This window comes from Melanerpes formicivorus, unplaced genomic scaffold (genome assembly GCF_026170545.1).
Source record: "Melanerpes formicivorus ecotype bairdi unplaced genomic scaffold, bMelFor1.0.p_v2 SCAF_13, whole genome shotgun sequence".
NCBI classification, from domain to species: Eukaryota; Metazoa; Chordata; class Aves; order Piciformes; family Picidae; genus Melanerpes; species Melanerpes formicivorus.
Window position 1 is genome coordinate 3,120,697 of NW_027142365.1, and position 18,359 is coordinate 3,139,055.

The following is an 18,359-nucleotide window of genomic DNA, read 5'->3' on the forward strand; positions in this document are numbered from 1 at the left end:
TGAGCATGAGCCCACCTCAGGGTGTAGCTAAGTGGGATTTCCTCCATGGTGAGTGGGAAGTTCCTTTCCCCACTGGGATGTCCCATCATGGTGGCATCCTCCTTTGATGGGATGACCTCATCCCCGTGGGAGGTCTGTCCCAACCCCATCCCCGTGGGAGGTTTGTCCCAACCCCATCCCTGTGGGAGGTCTGTCCCAACCCCATCGCCGTGGGAGGTCTGTCCCCCGTGGGATGCTCCACCCCTCGTTGGGATGCTGCAGCGCTTGCTGGGGTGCTGCCCTCTCGCTGGGGGGGCGCTCCCCTCTCGCCAGGGGCAGTGCTCACCTGGATGTTCTTCTCGCAGTCGGTCTGGTGGTGCAGCAGCAGCTCGCTCTCCAGCAGGAAGCGCTTGCCGCACTTGTCGCAGATCTGCATGCGGCTGTGGGTGACGTTCATGTGCTTCTCCAGGTACCAGCGGTTGTTGAACACCCGCGGGCACTTCTTGCACGGGTAGTGCTGCTTCTCCTCCAGCTTCACCTTCTGGCCCAAACCATCCTGCTCTTTTTTCCTCTTCCTCCCTCGCTGGCCTTCCTCTTCCTCCTCCTCCTCCTCTTCCACCTTGGCTAGCTCCTGGGAGCGGGTTGCCATGGTGGGCTTGGTGGCTTTGGAGGCCCGCGTGCCCCTGCGGGGCTGCCCGCCCTTTTCCCTTTTCACCTCTGGCATGTCTTCATCGTCGTCGTCGTCATCTTCTTCTTCCGTTGTCTCCTCCAGGTCTTCCTCCTCGCTGTGCTCCTCCTCTTCCTCTTCACCCACCTCTGCATCCTCCTCCTCTTCCTCCTCCTCCTCTCCTTCCTCGTTCTCCTCTTCCCCCTCCTCCTCTGTGTCATGCCCATCACCATCAGGCCTTCCCATCACGGCCGCCTCACTGGCTGCTGCCTTCCCCTCCATGCCTTTGGAGACGTTGAGGGTCTGGTTGTTGAGGTTCACCTCCACGATGATCTGCTCCCGGTTGTACGAGCCCTGGCTGTCCAGGTCCTCCTCAGACTCTTCCCCTTCTATCTTGCAGACGGCACCCGGACCACCGTCTTTCTCCTCCTTGTAGTACTGCTTGGCTGGACCCGGGGGGAGCGCCCCACCGCCCGCTCCATCCTCCACCCGCACCGAGTAGGGGTCGTTGCCCTCCCGAGCATAGATCTTGGGATGAGGGGCGTCCACCTCCTGCTTGATCTCGCAGTAGTAGGGTGGGGGCCCGGCGCAGCTCTCGGCGGGCAGGGCCATCTCGGAGGCCAGGCTGAGCGAGCGGGTGTCCAGCAGGTCCTGGCAGGAGGAGGCGATGTTGTTCATCTGCAGCACGGCGGCCGCGTTCAGCACGTCCTGCACATTGCAGGAGTTGACGAGGAGCTTGGAGGTGTAGATGAAGTTGAGGATCTGCTGCAGGCCCTGCGAGGTGAGGGCCTCCAGGGAGAGCTCCACGCGCTGCAGCTGCTTGTTCTGGGTGAAGAGGGAGTGGAAGAACTGGCTGTAGGCTGCCAGCACCCCCTTGTGCGCTGGGAAGATGCTCTTGTGCTGCACCAGCACGATGTCCACGTCGCACAGGTCCGGCTGAAAGAGGCGCTGCTCGTTCAGTCTGTCCATCAAACACGTGAAGTGGAGGGCTACATCCTCCACCAGGGAGTACTCAGCCGAAGGGTAGTCAGTCGTCTTTTCGACTATCAGCTGGGGGGAGGGAGGAAGGAAAAGAAAAGTCACTCTAAAGGGCACTTACCCCAGGGAGAAGACCCACCCAGCCATGCCACCCACCCCTGCCCGTGCATCCCGAGTCAAAGATGCCAAGGAAGCAGCTTCACTCTCAGCCTCACCTTGGAGATCCCAGACAAAAGGTTCAACCACCAGACTGTGTGCCTCATAACACCAAGACACTCCACCACTCAGCCTAGTTTGGAGACACCAACCAAGATGCTCAAGCACCAGGCCTAGCTTGGAGACACCAACCAGAAGGTCCACCACCAGCTTGAGCCTGGGAGATTCAATCAAGAAGGAGAAAGGCCAGGCCAAAGCCATATAAGCATCCACTGACATCTCTTCGGCCTGGGTAGGAGGCAGGATGGCCACCTTGCCACCAAGGAAGTCCAAAGCCTGACTCAGCTGTCCAAGCTTACATAGAGACAGCACACAGCAGAGGGGATACTTTGACCTCCTGATACCTACCCCACGCAGGAAGCCAGTTCTAGGCATCAGCTGAGATTTAAGCCCCTACATAGAAGAAAATGAGGATTTTCAAACTCCAGACTTCTACAAGACAGTTACCAAACCCTTAAAGTTCTCTAATACTTGTCCAAAGTTACAGCTCACTCACATGCACAGCCAAGTCACTAGCTGGAGGCACCCAGGGTGATATTAGCAGCAATTTCCTTACCTAAAGAGTGGTCAGGCATTGGAACAGGCTGCCCAGGGAGGTGGTGGAGTCCCCATCCCTGGAGAGCTTCAAACAACCAGGACATGGTTTAAAGGCCACGGTGGTGCTGGGTTGACAGTTGGACTTGATGATCTTAGAGGTCTTTTCCAACCTTAATGATTCCATGATTTACCTGCTTTTTATCATGCCCATTTTAAATCACCTGGGAAAGGTTCTACCTGGAAAAATCCAAATCAGGGAGTGGCATTCCCAGCCTGGGAAATGCTGCAGCTGCCAATACCCCCAGGCTGCAGGTTTCATATGGAATGGAATGGAATGGAATGGAATGGAATGGAATGGAATGGAATGGAATGGACCAGACTGGATGAGACCTTCAAGATCATCACTTCCAACCCATCTACCAATCCAACCCACCTAAACAACTAAACCATGGCACCAAGCACCCCATCAAGTCTCCTCCTGAGCACATTTAGCTCAAATGTACTCTGCAGGGTGCAGACCATTCCTGAATGTTCAGCACCTCTCCTGGAGATACCTAAACTCCAGAATTGCTTTGCCAGCTGCATCCCAAATGCCAGGGATGTCCCATGCCCCAGGTCCCACATCCTCTACTGAAAGGAATATTCTCTTTCCTTCTGCTGCCCTTTTGGCTTTCTGTGCCATCATGGATGCAGATGGATCCAGCCACACTGACAATCCCTTTCCCCACCATTTTGGGATGTGACCAAGGATGTGGAACAGAGCAGTGGTGTAGGTGGAGGGTTCAACCTCCTGGATTCATCCTGCACCTCCTGCTGTGGAAAAAAAAGTCACTCAGCTCCCCTGTTTTCTGGGACAAACAGCAGCTCTCCTTCAAGACACAAATTCCAGCAAGACACATTTTGTTTGTCTGTCCCTTGTTGGGTTTTTGTTTTGTTCTGTGAGCCAAGGGCAAAAGCACACACAAGCAAACAATGTTTCAATACTGACAAAAGGGTGTTTGCCTCTCTGCTCTCTCAAAAAGCAAACAAAAAATAACATAATAGAACACAAACCCCCCCAAATCCTTCCCCCCTTCCATGCCAAAAGGTCACTTGCCCTGAATTTCTGTTCCACAGTCAATGGGGTCATTGGTTTCCTGTGGTCCCAGTGGCCCTGGGGAGCCCCAGCAAAAGCTGGCACCCCCTGAAAAGAGGGAGGGAGGGGGAGGAAAAAAACCCTAAACCAGCTTTTTTCCAACCTCTTGGCCCTGCAGCCAGGAGTGGGGCAAAGAAGCAGCAAAAGAAAAACTAGGTAACTACATATAAAGCCCTTTAAGACATTATGATGTTGTACATCTTTGTGGATGTGGTTGAGTCAGAAGCCCTGGCTGTGCTTAAAGGCTGCTTAGATGTGGTGCTCAGGGGTATGGCTTAGGGGTGAACTTTGTAGAGTAGGGCCAATGGTTGGACTTGATGACCCCAGGGGTATTTTCCAACCTGAATGCTTCTGTGATAAATATATTAAAAGATACACCATAAAATCCTTTAGGTTGGAGAAAAGCTTTAGGATATGACGGGATAGGAAGAGGGATAGGAAGAGGGGTAGGAAGAGGGGTAGGAAGAGGGGTAGGAAGAGGGGTAGGAAGAGGGGTAGGAAGAGGGGTAGGAAGAGGGGTAGGAAGAGGGGTAGGAAGAGGGGTAGGAAGAGGGGTAGGAAGAGGGGTAGGATTAACCAGGTTGGAAAAGACCTTGGAGATCATCCAGTCCAACCTATCACCCAATACCATCTAATCAACTAAACCATGGCACCAAGTGCCTCATCCAGGCTCTTCCTAAACACCAGGATCATCAGGTTCAGTCATCAACCCAGCACTGGTAGGTCACCACTAAACCACATCACTCAGCACCACATCTCTCCAGGGACAGGGACTTCACCACAGCCCTGGGCAGCCTGCTCCAGGCCTTGTCCAACTTAAATCTTCCCTGCTTCAACTTGAGGCTGTTTCCTCTTGTCCTATCACTTGTTCCCCATGAGAAGAGAACAACCCCCCACCTGGCTCCCACCTCCTCTCAGGGAGAAGCACAGAGTAAGAAGGTCTCCCCTGAGCCTTCTCTTCTCCAGGTTGAACCACCCCAGTTGCATGGATAAAGAGTTTAAATATATAAAGCATGGTAATATATAAAAATACACATCAACATTAAATAGATTCTGTAAGAGTGTTCTTGTGTGATTATCTGTGTCTCCTATACAGTGTCTCTCTAATTCAATAACAGAGAACATAAAGCCACAAGCATGTGAAGACTCTTCACACATACATAGGCTATAAAAATGCTGCATCCCAACTGGAATATCCATCCACCCCTCCCCATTTTGTAAGCCTCATGTCTGCCAAGGACATTTCTTCAGGATGAACTTGGATGGCTCAGCCACCCCTCTGAGCACAGAGAAAATGAAAAATGGTATAATAAATATCAAAAGCCAAAGAGACAGCTCTGCTGAGAGCTCTGCTGTGTGCCAGGGCCTCTCCTGCTTTGCTTTTCCTAGGAAAAAAACACTCTGAATGTAGTTGTTTTTCCTCCTGGAACCCATCTCACCTTGCTCCTCATATAGAATCATCCAATTGTTAGGGTTGGAAGGGACCAACATATGGAAAGTGTAGATGTGGTTCAGCCCAACAAGAAGCACAAAAACCAAGCAATCAGCAAAACCTGCTTTGAAGAAAATGGGTTTGACCTGCTTCAACCCACATACTCCTTTCTGGCACCTCAGCACACCCAGTGTCAAGAGAGTGAACATCTAGGCTGGTGATGAGAATCAGCTTTGTGTTGTGATTCATAGAATCATACAATTGTCAGGGCTGGAAGGGACCTCAAGGCTCAGCCAGTGCCAACCCCCTGCCATGGGCAGGGACACCTCACACTACAGCAGGTTGCTCACAGCCACATCCAGCCTGGCTGCAAACACCTCCAGGGATGAGGCTTCCACCACCTCCCTGGGCAACCTCTGCCAGGCTCTCACCACCCTCATGGGCAACAACTTCTTCCTAACATCCAATCTCAATCTACCCCTTTCTAGTTTTGCTCCATTCCCCCCAGTCCTATCACTCCCTGACACCCTCAAAAGTCCCTCCCCAGCTTTCTTGTAGCCCCCTTCAGATACTGGGAGGCCACAATGAGGTCTCCTCAGAGCCTTCTCTCCTCCAGACTGAGCAGCCCCAACTCCCTCAGTCTGTCTTCGCTTGGCACAGCCACAGCCATGGAGAGCAACGAAGATGGGGAAGGGTCTGGAGAACAGAACTGGTGAGGACTGCCTGAGGGAGGGGAGACCTCATTGCACTCTACAACTTCCTGAAAGGAGGTTGGAGTGAGGCTGGCCTCTTCTCCCTAGCATCAAGTGACAGAACAAGAGGAGGTGACCTGAAACTGTGCCAGGGGAGGTTTAGTTTGAGTATGAAGAAAAATTCCTTTCCTGCAAGAGTGGTCAGGGACTGGAAGAGGCTGCCCAGGAAGGCGGTGGAGTCACCACCCCTGTAGGTGCTCAAGAAACACGAGGCCATGGCACTCTGGGACACGGTTTAACGGCCAGGGTGGTGTTAGGTCAACAGTTGGGCTCCCTGAGGGCTCAGAGGGCTTTTCCAACTGGAGCAATTCTATGGTTCTGTGGAGAAATGGATGCCAATCCGGGGCAGCTGGGGCTGCTGGGCGGCCATCGCCTCTGCACGGCCCAGCCTGGAAAACAAAAGCTGGGGTGGGTGGGTTTTTTTCTGCTTCAGATCGAGGGTTTTTTGGCAAAAGGGGCTGACCCCTCACCCAGCAGTGGGCTTGCCAGGCAGCTCTAATCAGTCCCAGCAGCGGCGAGGACAATGCGTGTCTTGGCCGCGTCCCGCCGGTGACTTCAGCCCGGGCTTGTCAGCAGGAGGTTTCTGCTCTTTATTGCTATCAGATGCTTTTTGTGAGCCTGCCCAGAGCTGGGGCTGCAGCCAGCGCGAGAGGCGCCCGTCGGGGTGAGATCCCAAGAAAGACCCCAACTTGCCCCAGAAATACCCTTCTGGCACACCTCACCCCCGCAGCTCCCCCAGCGAGGAGAAACCGGATTAATAGGGATTAATGGGGAGGTTAAATCCATTACCCTTCCCCAGGGAGAGCGCAAATACTGGCCAAAAACACGTATTTATTATCTTTTTATATAGAGAGAGATATATAATTCAGAAGGCATGCTTTTAAACCATTTTATCAACATTTTACTTCAGTAATATTTTACTCAGACAATATTGTACTTAATATTTTACTTAGTACTTTACCTAAGTAATATTTTACCCAAGTAATATTTTACTCAGACAATACTTTAACTAATATTTTACTAAAGCAGTATTTTACTCAAGCAGTACCTTAAGTAATACTTTACTTAAGTAATGTTTTACTCACACAATACTTGGAGTAGTGTTTTACTCAGACAATACCTTAAGTAATATTTTACTCAGACAATATTTTACTCAAGCAGTATTTTACTCAAGCAGCACCTTAAGTAATATTTTACTTAAGTAATGTTTTACTCACACAATACTTGGAGCAGTGTTTTACTCAGACAATACCTTAAGTAATATTTTACTCAGACAATATTTTACTCAAGCAGTACCTTAAGTAATATTTTACCTAAGTAATATTTTACTCAGGCAATACCTTAAGCAATATTTTACTCAGACAATACTTTAAGCAATATTTTACTCAAGCAGTATTTTAATCAAGCAGTACCTAAGTAATACTTTACTTAAGTAATGTTTTACTCACACAATACTTGGAGTAGTGTTTTACTCAGACAATACCTTGCTCAGACAATACCTTAAGTAATATTTTACCTAAGTAATATTTTACTCAGGCAATACCTTAAGCAATATTTTACTCAGGCAGTATTTTACTCAAGCTATACCTTAAGTAATATTTTACTTAAGTAATGTTTTACTCACACAATACTTGGAGTAGTGTTTTACTCAGACAATACTTTGCTCAGACAATACCTTAAGTAATATTTTACCTAAAGTAATATTTTACTCAGACAATACCTTAAGTAATATTTTACCTAAGTAATATTTTACTCAAGTAATACCTTAAGTAATATTTTACTTAAGTGATGTTTTACTCACACAATACTTGGGAGTAGTATTTTACTCAGACAATACCTTAAGTAATATTTTACCTAAGTAATATTTTACTCAGGCAATACTTTAAGCAATATTTCACTCAAGCAATACCTTAAGTAATACTTTACTTAAGTAATGTTTTACACAATACTTGAGTAGTATTTTACTCAGACAATACCTTGCTCAGACAATACCTTAAGTAATATTTTACTTAAGTGATGTTTTACTCAGACAATACTTTAAGTAGTATTTTACTCAAGCAATACCTTAAGTAATATTTTACTTCAGCAATATTTCACTCAGACAATCCTTTGAGTAGTATTTTACTCAAGTAATCTTTTACTGAATTACTGTTTTACTCAGACAATACTTCAATAATATTTTACTCAGTATTTTACTCAAGTAATCTCTTACTTAAGAAATGTTTTACTTAAATAATACTTATTTTTACAATAAAAACAAATGACTAAACAACAACAAAATCACACTTTTGCTCTTTTCCACCACCACTCCCTTGACCCTGACTTAGGTCAGTTCAATCCCCAAATCATTCCAATGTATTGCCACAGGAGCAGGCCGCTCATCCCATCTCCATCCCACCTCTGGGCAACATGGGATGCTCACTGGGTGCATCCAACTGGAGCAAGCCCTAAAACTACCCTCTGGGTAGCGCCCTGGCACTGTTGGCACCAAACCCAACCCCAGTGAAAAAGCAGCAGCAGCAATAAAAGTTCTTCAGATGCAGCATGGCCACAACGTCCCCACCCCGAGGGGATGGCAGCGCCTCCAGACAGCCCTCCCCACCCTGACACTGCCCTTCAGCTCTACTTTAAGAGCCTTTTCAAGTGATGTTGCTAAAGCCCCATCCCAAAAATGCCAGCGAGAGGATGGGGAAGATGCTTGGGGTGAGGGTGGGCCAAGGGATGCAGGCTGGCTCTGAGATAGAAGTGATGTAGGAATGGTGGCCAAAGGAGATGCTGCTGCTCCATGGAGCAGGGCAGCCTCTGTCCAGCAAACCCACCAAAAGCTGGAGCCAGAGCACAGCCCCACTCCATTTCCACCCAGCATATGCCTCAGTTTCTCTAAGCAGCCATGCCAACCCCTGGTCAGCTCCCTTGCAAGGAGGCTGCTGCTGGAGTGAAGTCACTGTGAGAAGAGAAGATGCAGTTTATCTGAGCAAGTATTAAAAAGCCAGATCCCTAAATGCTGTTGCAGCACTAAGCCCCCTTGAGGGACCAGCAGGTCAGGTCACCCTGGATAAGTTTAAATCCTCCAAACTGCAGCCCCCCAGAAGCCCATCTCTGACATTCACCAGCCCATCAGTTTATTTTTAGCCATTTCTACTGCTCTCATTGCCAGATACCAAGGACCACAAGTACCCAGGGGAGGTTTAGGCTGGATGTCAGGAAGAAGTTCTTCCCAGAAAGAGATTGGCCATTGGAATGTGCTGCCCAGGGACGTGGTGGAGTCACCATCACTGGAGGTGTTTAAGAAGAGCCTGGATGGGATGCTTGGTGCCATGGTTCACTTGATTAGATGGTGTTGGGTGATAGGTTGGACTGGATGATCTCAAAGGTCTTTTCCAACCTGGTCTGGTCTATTCTATTCTATTCTATTCTACCCCTTTCCTGTCCTAGCACAAGGACAAGGGGCTTGGGGCATAAAAAGCCCATTTAGGTGGCCAGAGCCCCTCGCTTCACACCGGGCAGAGCAGTTAGATCAGCTGCAAGCAAACCAGTTTCCATTCAACACAAAATTTGGGGATTTCCTTCCAATTTTCAACCCCCCAGGCTCCCATGAAAATCAGCAATCTGCTTCTCTGTATCACTTCCAACCACCAAAACGTTTGCTGCTGACCTTCAGGATTAAATTGCAGCAAGGCAAAGTGCTCGAGTAAGTCACTGAGTATGATGTTAGCACTTGCTTCTCAAAAAAAACCCTAAACACCCAAAACCACCAACCCCCCCCTCCCCCTCATGTCCTATTCTCAATTTGAATTGAGAATTGGATATCTCAGGACAGAATAGCTTGGCTGAAACTATTTAATGCCAAAACTTGACTTCTGCTGAAGGAAGGGATAACGTTTACCACTTTATTTTGACTGATTTTCCACCCCCCAACGATATGGACATTGTCAGACATCCCAAAGACACCAGTGATTTGGGTTTCAATCCTTAGCCATTACACTTTGACCTCTGCTTCCAAGACCCTTGGATGAAACCTCCAGCCTTTTCTCCACAGTTCTGAGTCCATACAGGGCTGGCTTTCCTAGTCCATACAGAGCTGGCTTTCCTAACACTGATCTGGTGCCTGCATCTTCCCATGAGCCCCCAAACCAGGACGTGCCAGGATCACAGAATCATTTCGGCTGGAAAAGACCTTTGAGATCATCAAGTCCAACCATAAATGAATGGATGAAGCCACCTCAGAACCAGCAGCACTGCCCAGGCTGTACACATCCCACCCATCACCAAAACCACCCATTTTTAGACCACAGCCATGCATCAAAACCCAGCAGTGGGATAAACCACATCCCAGCGGACCCTTCCTTCACTTCCCGCCTACCTTCCCCACTCTGCTCGCTTGTCACCTCCCTCCCTGGGGACCCCCTGCTGCAGCACAGCACCGTGTTGGGTTGGTTGGGGGGGTGTTGCTCTTCTCTCTGAGGAGTGTTTTTGTTTAATTAGGGAAGGGTTGTCCGGAAAAACAAGCAGGAAGGGAAAACAATAGCTCGGCCGCAGCCCCGCCTGGCGAGGCGCCGGCCGGCACGGCCCCGAGCGCCCACCGCAGCATCCTGCCCCTTGGGATGCTGGCGGGGCTGGACCATCACCACGGATGGTCCTGTCTCAGCCCTGGAGCCTGGGGACAGCCACATCCTTTAGGATGGTGGTGTCACTGTCCCACATGGTCATTTTTTTCCCCCTACATGCTGTCTAAAAGGATTGAGGCTACCCAAAAGAGAGCCATATGTAGGTTTCAGGGAGAGGAAGGGGCTCAGCGATGCTCCCAGAGCCTCTTGGGCACCCCAAAAAAAATTCTTCCACAAGTTAAGCTGTCTAAGGGACAGACAGATTCCTCCAGCACTTTTCTTTTTTCTCCCTGTTGGTTATTATTCATTTATTTTAATAGCATCCAGCATCTGCAAGCTTTGACTCCAAGATGTTTTTCCAGGGAGCAGCCTGGGAAGCCAGCAGCAGCACCGGGCTCTGTGGGACCATCCAAGGGAACAGTGACAAATCCTTCCCCAGTTTCTGTCACCCTGCAGTCAAGCAGTCAGCTCTACCAACAGGGAAAGGTCCATTTGAGCTTTCTTCCTAAACACCATGGCCACCCATGGCCTGGGAAGAGCAGAGGACGAAGTGGGATAAGCAACACCGCCACAACAGTATCAGGGACACCATGCCACCAAGGATCCAAGCACAATGCAAGATTGCCAAGCTCTGAGATCAGTTTGGTAACCTCAATGTCCATCTCAACACCTGTGAAGGCTGCACAAACACAGCCTCCCTGCTGCAAAAACAGGATCATAGAATCATTTCACTTGGAAGAGACCTTTAAGGACAACAGATCCAACCATTAACCCAACACTTCCAAGTCACCACTAAACCATGTCCCTCAGTACCACATCTACAGAAGCTTCAGGCCAACACTGTATGACTTTCAGCTCAAGACAAGCCCCAGTCCCTCTGCTCCATCTGCAGAGGGGAAGCGCTGCAGCTGGGTTGGATGCACCCCTCCATCTGTCCATCCTCCCCTAGCCTGGGACAAAAGGGCTTTCTTCTGCAGCTCAGGTCAGACCCAACATGTGGTACAAAAGCTCTCCAGGTAACTCAAGATCTTCACTGAGCCCACAGGAAGGTCTGGTGTTAAGCCCTAGATGGAAGGGGCTGGATTTTGGCGGCTAGCATCCTCCTGGCAAACACCAAACACCACCGGGGCAGACAAGCCATGGGGTCACCGCCAGTGCCTGGCGCAGCCAGTGACACCCAGCTGATGGAGATGTCCCCACGCCACTGCCCTGGCACCGGAGCAGGCAGCAGGACTGGATGCTGCCCTCCTGTCTAGGGGATGCAGGACCTCCTGCAGAGTCACTGCTGGGATGGAAGAGCCCGGGGGGACACACAGAGACACGCAAAGCTGCTGTCCCCCTCCCTCCCCTGCCCGAGAAAAACAAGAGGAGGAAAGATCGAGGGAGGAAACGAGGACAAAACCCAACGCTGACCTCCCCAGCCGGGCTGGCGGCCAAGCCGCTGCGCCAGGGCCAGCTCCGGACCGCTGCCCAGCCCGGCGTGAGGCTGAGGAGGCAAGCATCAGCCCCTCGGGATGCTAGGGATGTCCCCAGAGCCACCAAGGATGGGTACAGTGGGGCAGGGGGTGCACTGAGCACCCCACGGCTCACAGGACCCCACAGGGACCACCTGATCTCAAAGGTCTCCTCCAACCTCGTTGGTTCTATGATTCTACAAAGCTGAGTGCAGGAAGCATGGATGGGTGCAGTGGGGCAGCCACCACGCTGCTTGTGCACAGCCTGAAGCCATCACATCTCCAAGCCAGCCCCACACCCAAGTGCTGCCATGCAATGGTTGGGAAGAAGCCAGGACCCCTGGAAAGGAAGCAGGATGGATGCACGAAGCCTCCTTCCACACGCTGCTAAGTTAGGCTGGTACCAGAGAGCAGCATCCCTTTGCCCAGCAGCGTGGTGCCCACCCTGGGAAAGCCACTGTGACCTTCCAGATGGGCCAACAGTAAGATGCCAGGGATGTTTAGACAGGATATTAGGAATAATTTCCTTATGGAAAGGGTGGTCAGGCATTGGAACAGGCTGCCCAGGGAGATGGTGGGGACATAACCCTTGGAGGTGTTCAAAACCCGAGTGGACACAGCACTTTGGGACATGCTGTAACAGCCAAGGTGGTCTTAGGTCGAGGGTTGGACTCCAACGACCTTAAAGATCTCTTCCAGCTGAAGCAATTCCACGATCCTGTGGTTCTATGAGATTATGACACCTCCATGGTTTGCCTCATCAGATCTTAAACCCACAGGACTTCCTAACCCAAGTCCAGACCACAAAATAACCAGAGAGGTCCAAGGTTAAGCCTCTTCCAGTATCTTGGGCAGGGCCTTCCATGCCGGAGCATCCTCTCTGAATGCTGGCACTGCCTCCCCAGATGGTCCCCACACCCAGCTCCATCTGACACCCAGCCCTCAGCAGGCAGCACCAGTCCCTCTCCTGCAGTGCAGCCATCCTTTCAGACTTCAACATTTTTAGGAGCATGCATTAAAATGGATTATTTTTATCACGTCTGTCCAGCAGACTCAGCAGCTTGGGGAGCTGAGCTTTACCTCAGACAGGGTGTTGGCAGCCCTGGCTCCAGGCAAAAGATACAGCCATAAAAAATAATAATTAAAAGAAGACAATTTATGGTAATTAAGGTCTCTGCTCGTCCTATCTGCACCGCCATGGCCAGCCTTTCCCCACATATCCACAAGCATCCAAGGTCTCACCATCAGGAGAGGCAGCCAAAGCACCAAGGATGGGGCCAGCAGCCCTGAAGGACATGGGGACAAGACATTAGGAAGAATTTCTTCACCATGAGGGTGGTGAGAGCCTGGCAGAGATTGCCCAGGGAGGTGGTGGAAGCCTCATCCCTGGAGGTTTTTAAGGCCAGGCTGGATGTGGCTGTGAGCAACCTGATCTAGTAGCAGAGGGGGCTGGAACTAGGTGATCCTTGAGGTCCCTTCCAACCCTAACGATTCTCTGACTCTAAGTCCCTGGGTATCCACACATGGCAAAGCCAACAGGGCCAGCCCTGCCCTACAGATGCCACTCTAGCAACGCAATGGTCTAACACCAGACTTGGTGGAGTTATTGTTTTGGTTGGAAAAGACCTTTAAGGTCCTTGAGTCCAACCATTATCTGTTATGATTCGCTAAGAAATATGAAGACAAGTCAGGGCAAAGTGACAGCCTGGCCCTGATCTCCTTCCTCCCCTGTAGGACACAAACCCCACGGGGGACATGAGGATCCCCTTTCTCGTGCAAATGCAGCACCAAAAGAAAAGCTCCAGGTGCTGCCCTTGGAGCAGAGCACTCTGTCACAGCCATCACCACCTCCCCACCTAAAAAGGCTTCAACAGTAGGGGAATGCCCTTAGTTTTCTCCTCCAGCTGGAGTGAGGAGGCAAGATGGGGAAATCAGCAATTCCCCTGAAACCTTCCAAGCCCCTCCGATGTTGTGACACATTCAGTTCACCCATCACACGTTTCTCCCCGTTCCCCCCCACCCCTCCACCCAGAGCAGGAAAATCCGCATCTCAATAATGATGGACTGGCAGGCAGAAGCTCCGCTGCTGCTCCCTCCCTCCTGCAAAGCCAAGCTCTCCCGAGGCAGCAGAGGGTTATTTTTGTGGAGGGGGTGCCGTGCCTCCTCTCCAGACGCCAGACAGAAATGCAAGGCCGTTTATCTCGCCCGACTCCAGGGGTCTGGCTGCTAATAACCCAACACGCCGCTAATTCCTCGCTGGGAGAACAAAGCTCCGCCGTCAAGCCAAGCCGGGTGGCCAAGGGGACCCTCCAGCTGCCCGGGCAGAAGCCCTGGAGCAATGCTTAGCCCGGTCAGCGACCTCAGGGGAACTCCACGGTCAGAGCTGAAGCGTTTGCATCCAGCAAGGTTTCACCCCACATCCAGAAAACAAAATAAATCAGAGCAATCGTCGAGCCCTTCCTATCCTTCCGAGGAAGATTTTTGCTGTGCAAAGCAGATTTTCCTCTGGTTGCTGCCGAGGCTGGGTGTGGAGGAAAGCTTTCATTCCCAACTTTTCCTCCTTGTCCTCGCAGGGCTGCAAGCTCAGGTGGGCTCTGGGCATCTCTATCCTCGCCTGGGGGCACGAAACGCTCCCCAAAGCCACCCTGGTGTGTGCCCTGGCAGCATCTCCCTGTGGGTGGGACACAGGGGTGGTTTCAGCAGCTGATTTAAGGCTAGCAGGGTGGAATCATAGAACTGTTTTGATTGGAAAAGACCTCTAGGATCATCGAGTCCAACCATTGACCTAACACCACCATGCCCATTAAACCATGTCCTGAAGTGCCATGTCTACACATTTCCTGACCCCCTCCAGGGACGGTGACTCCACCACCTCCCTGGGCAGCCTGTTCCAAGGCTTGAGCGTTTTGCAGGCTGGCCAACACGAACCCAAAGCTGACTCCAATTACCCCAAGTGTAAGAGCTGAGGGGGTGCCAAGCCCCAGCCCAGCATCCCAGGCATCCCTCCACGCACCATGGTCACTCCCTGTTTATTTCCCCCCCAGAATCTTGCACTTTCTTCCCCCTTCCACAAAGCCACTCAAACACCTCCTGGCTCACTCTCATGGGCACGGAGCCATCACTGGGGCAACTGCAACCCTGCACTTCTAGGGATGGGCATGGCCCCGAGGTCCCCGAGCATGGCACATCCCAAAGGCTCCAGAACATCCCAAGGGATTTCCCTTTGCATCTTCCCAGCTCAGGCCTACTCTCTGCCAGCTAAACTAATCCTCCCCCCACCCCCCAAAAAAAAAGTCCACAGGCTGCTAAAATAGGTCACTGCCACAGGCTGCCAGGCTCCTGCTGCAGCCCTTACCAGCACTGCTTATCAGGTTTAATTATTATTAATTATTGTTATTAATCATTATTATTAACCTCCTTCTTTTAAGAAGCACAGATGGAAAATCCCTTGGCAAAGCCAAAGTGGGGTGGGATGCTGCACCCCTCCCCCTGCCACGCTCACGTCCTTGCTCCCAGGGGTGGTGCCAGCATCCCCCCCCCCCCCCCCCCCGACCCCAGTGGGGAAAAAGGGAGCCCAGGAGAGGGGCACGGCGGGGATTGGGGTGGGACACACACACACACACACACACCACACACACACAAGGAATTAGCAAAATGAAGGAGTCATCCGGGGAACAAAACGGGAAGCAGGAGGCAGCTCCTGCGCCAGCAAAGCCTCCGGCCTGGGCGACCAGGCAGCTCCAAAAGTTTCCCCCCACGCCAACCTACACCCCTCAAAATCTTCCCAGTCACCCCAGAGCTGCAGCACTGAGCTGGAGCTGGGGGAGGGGGGGGGGGGGGACTGCGCCAGCGGCCCCCCCCAAAATTTTAAGGGTTGCTCATCCCTCTTGGGGGGGTGTCAGGCCCTGCATCCCTCAGCCACCCCCCACCCCCTGCGCCCCCGGCACCCCTCAAGGCGCCCAGCCCCCTCCCTGCCAAAAAAGGCTCTGTGCATGGAGGAGGGGCGGGGGGAGGGAAGGATTTTTGGGGCCATTTTCTTTACAATTTAAACCAAACAGCAAACCTTTTCCCCCCTGCACAACAAGGAGGGGGGGGGGAGGGGGTCCATGCAGACACCCCCCCCCTCCGCTAAATCAGCTTGCAATGACCTATTGCACGGGGGGAGGGGGGAGGGGTGTTGCGCTCTTCGTACCAACCCCCCCCACCCCCTCCGCCGCTTCCTTCCCCCCCCCCCACTTCCAACCTCCATCTCCAGCCCTTCCGCGTACCCCCCGCGCCGGGATGCAGCAGCCTGCAGCTCACCCATGCAAACCGCCCACCCCCACATCCCTCCCTCCCCCCCCCCGAAAACCAAAACCCCAACCCCCAAACAACAAAAGCAAACCACCTTCATCCCAAGGACTGGGGCAAGTTTGGGAGGCCCTTTGCAAAGTCAGCAAAGCCCCGGGAAGCCGAGGGGAGGTTGGGGGGGGATGGGATGGGGGAAGGTTGGGAAAACAGGGGGAAAAAAAAAAAAAGAAGAGGAGGGAAAAGGGAAAAAAAGGAGAGGTGGTGGTTGGGGGGGGGGGGGGGGGGAGGTAGGGGGATTGCAAAGCTCTACCATTTTGATGCAAAGGTCTCCGCGCAAAGGAGTCCCGGTCCTCCTCCGCTTGCCTGGGGTTTTTGCTCTCCATGAACAACAAAAACAACAAAAAAAAAAGAAAAGAAAAGGAAAAAAAAAAAAAAAAAGAAGAAGAAGAAGGAGGGGAAAAAAAAAATATAAAACCCAAACCAACCCCAAAACACAACAACAACAAAAAAAGAGCTGTCGGGTTGGGTGGTTTTGGTTTGCTGCGCTGCTGGCTTGGTGAAGCTTTTTGCTCCTTTTTCTGGTTTTTCCTCCTGTTTTTTTGGGGGGGCTTCTTTTCTTTTCTTTTTTGTTGTTGTTGTTGGCTGGCCTTTTTTTTTTTTTTCCTCTCTTTGCCTTTTAGAAGAGGGGAGGAAAGGGGAAGGAGGGGAGGGGGGAGGAAATTACCGAGCTGCCAGCTCTGCTTGCATCCCCCTTCCTTTGCCTTTTTATTTCTTCCTTTTTAATTAATTTTTTCAATTTATTTTTTCCTTTCTTTTTTTCTTCCTCTTTTCCTTCCTCTTTTCTTCCTCTTTTCCTTCCTCTTTTCTTCCTCTTTTCCTTCCCTTTTTCTTCCTCTTTTCCTTCCTTTTTTCTTCCTCTTTTCCTTCCTTTTTCTTTCCTTTATTTTTCTCCTTTCTTGCTTTTCGTTTTTTTCCTCTCCCTTCTTTTCCCCTTTTTTCTTTTCCTTTTTCTTCCTCTTCCTCTTCCTTTTTTTTCTTTCTTTTTCCTTATTTTTCTTCCCCCCCTTCTTCCTCTCTTCTTCTTTTTCTTCTTCTTCACCTCCTCCTCCTCCCCATCGCCATGTTCGCCCCTTTTCGGAAGCCGGAGGAATGCGGAGCGGCGGCGGCTTCGGCTGCCAACAGCCCGAGGGCCGCTGATTGGAGCCGCCTCATCAGATGGGGCCGCGGCTGCCCCCCTTAAAGGGACAGGCCCCCACCACCGACAGCCGCACCGCCCACTCCACCCGGGTCCCCCCCGCCGTCCCTTCTCCCCGGCCCCATCCCTTCCCCCGAACCCCGTCCCCCAGGGCTGGACCAGTTCTTGCTGCGCGGCATCACCCCGGGATGGAACTGGGGAGCGCCCCGGTGGGGAAAGGGGGGAAACTGAGGCATGGGGAGGCCCTCCCACCCCCTCCCAGCAAAAACCCTGCAAAGCTCAGACACGTTTAGGGGTCTGAAATCTCAGTTTGGGGGTCGGGGGATGATACTGGGTTTGGTAAAAAGGTGGGGGGGGGGGGGGGGGCTGGGGTGCTGTTCTGCTGTGGGGAGGAAACCTGGCTCCCCCCAGGCAGATGCTGATTAGGGGGGCGGGAGGGGAGGTTAAGTTATATTCAGACAGGGCTTGGTTGGTGGCTGTGTGAGGCTTGCCCCCAGACCCACCCAAAATAAAGCAGCAAGGCTTTGGGGGGGGGGGCAGAAGATCCCAGTTTGGGGAGTTGTGGGGTAACCTGATGTTTATGGCAAACCAGGGGCCTGGGGGCTTTGCTAAAGGAGGGATTTCAGGGCACTCCCTTGCTATGGGAGAAGCAGATTCGGAGGAGTGCTTAAGGCACATGAGAAAGGGGATCTGGTGGATCCCCCCGGAGCTCCCCAGGCTCCAGGACGTGAAGGTTGGGGCACAGCCAGCTCCCAACCCCTGCCAAAATGTAACAAGGCCTCAGGATTTTGCCCAGGGCTTTGCTCGGCTCTCCCTGCTGCTGAGCAGGCTGCTGGGGTTCAGCACCTCACTGTCTCACAGCATTGGCTGGGAGCTGGGTCACCCCGAAACTTCCATTCTGCACATCAAATGGGCAAAGCTGGAGCAGCCTCAAGGTGTCCAGGCAGTCACCATGCAGGGTTCCCATGGTGCTCCCACACCTCTAATACTGGCCCTGACTGACCCTAGTGGGTTCCACCAGGGCAGAAGATCCAAGAAGCACCCAGCTGAGATTCACCAGGATGATGCCCACCTCCAAACCCCATTTCTGGCCCACCACCCCTGCAGACACCACCCA

The 18,359-nt window shown here is 51.9% G+C and overlaps 1 protein-coding gene across 1 annotated transcript in view; it reads right to left on the reverse strand.

Annotated features, from left to right (window-relative positions):
• The window catches only part of ZBTB47 (zinc finger and BTB domain containing 47), a 28,430-nt gene extending 11,194 nt beyond the window's left edge, over positions 1-17,236 (reverse strand). The window contains exons 1-2 of the mRNA XM_068145885.1: positions 16,358-17,236; positions 326-1,696 (exon numbers count right to left, since the gene is read on the reverse strand). Coding sequence (XP_068001986.1) covers positions 326-1,696; positions 16,358-16,360 — 1,374 coding nt within the window. The 5' untranslated portion in view covers positions 16,361-17,236. The remainder of the gene's footprint in view (positions 1-325; positions 1,697-16,357) is intronic.
• Between the last annotated feature and the right edge of the window lie 1,123 nt (positions 17,237-18,359).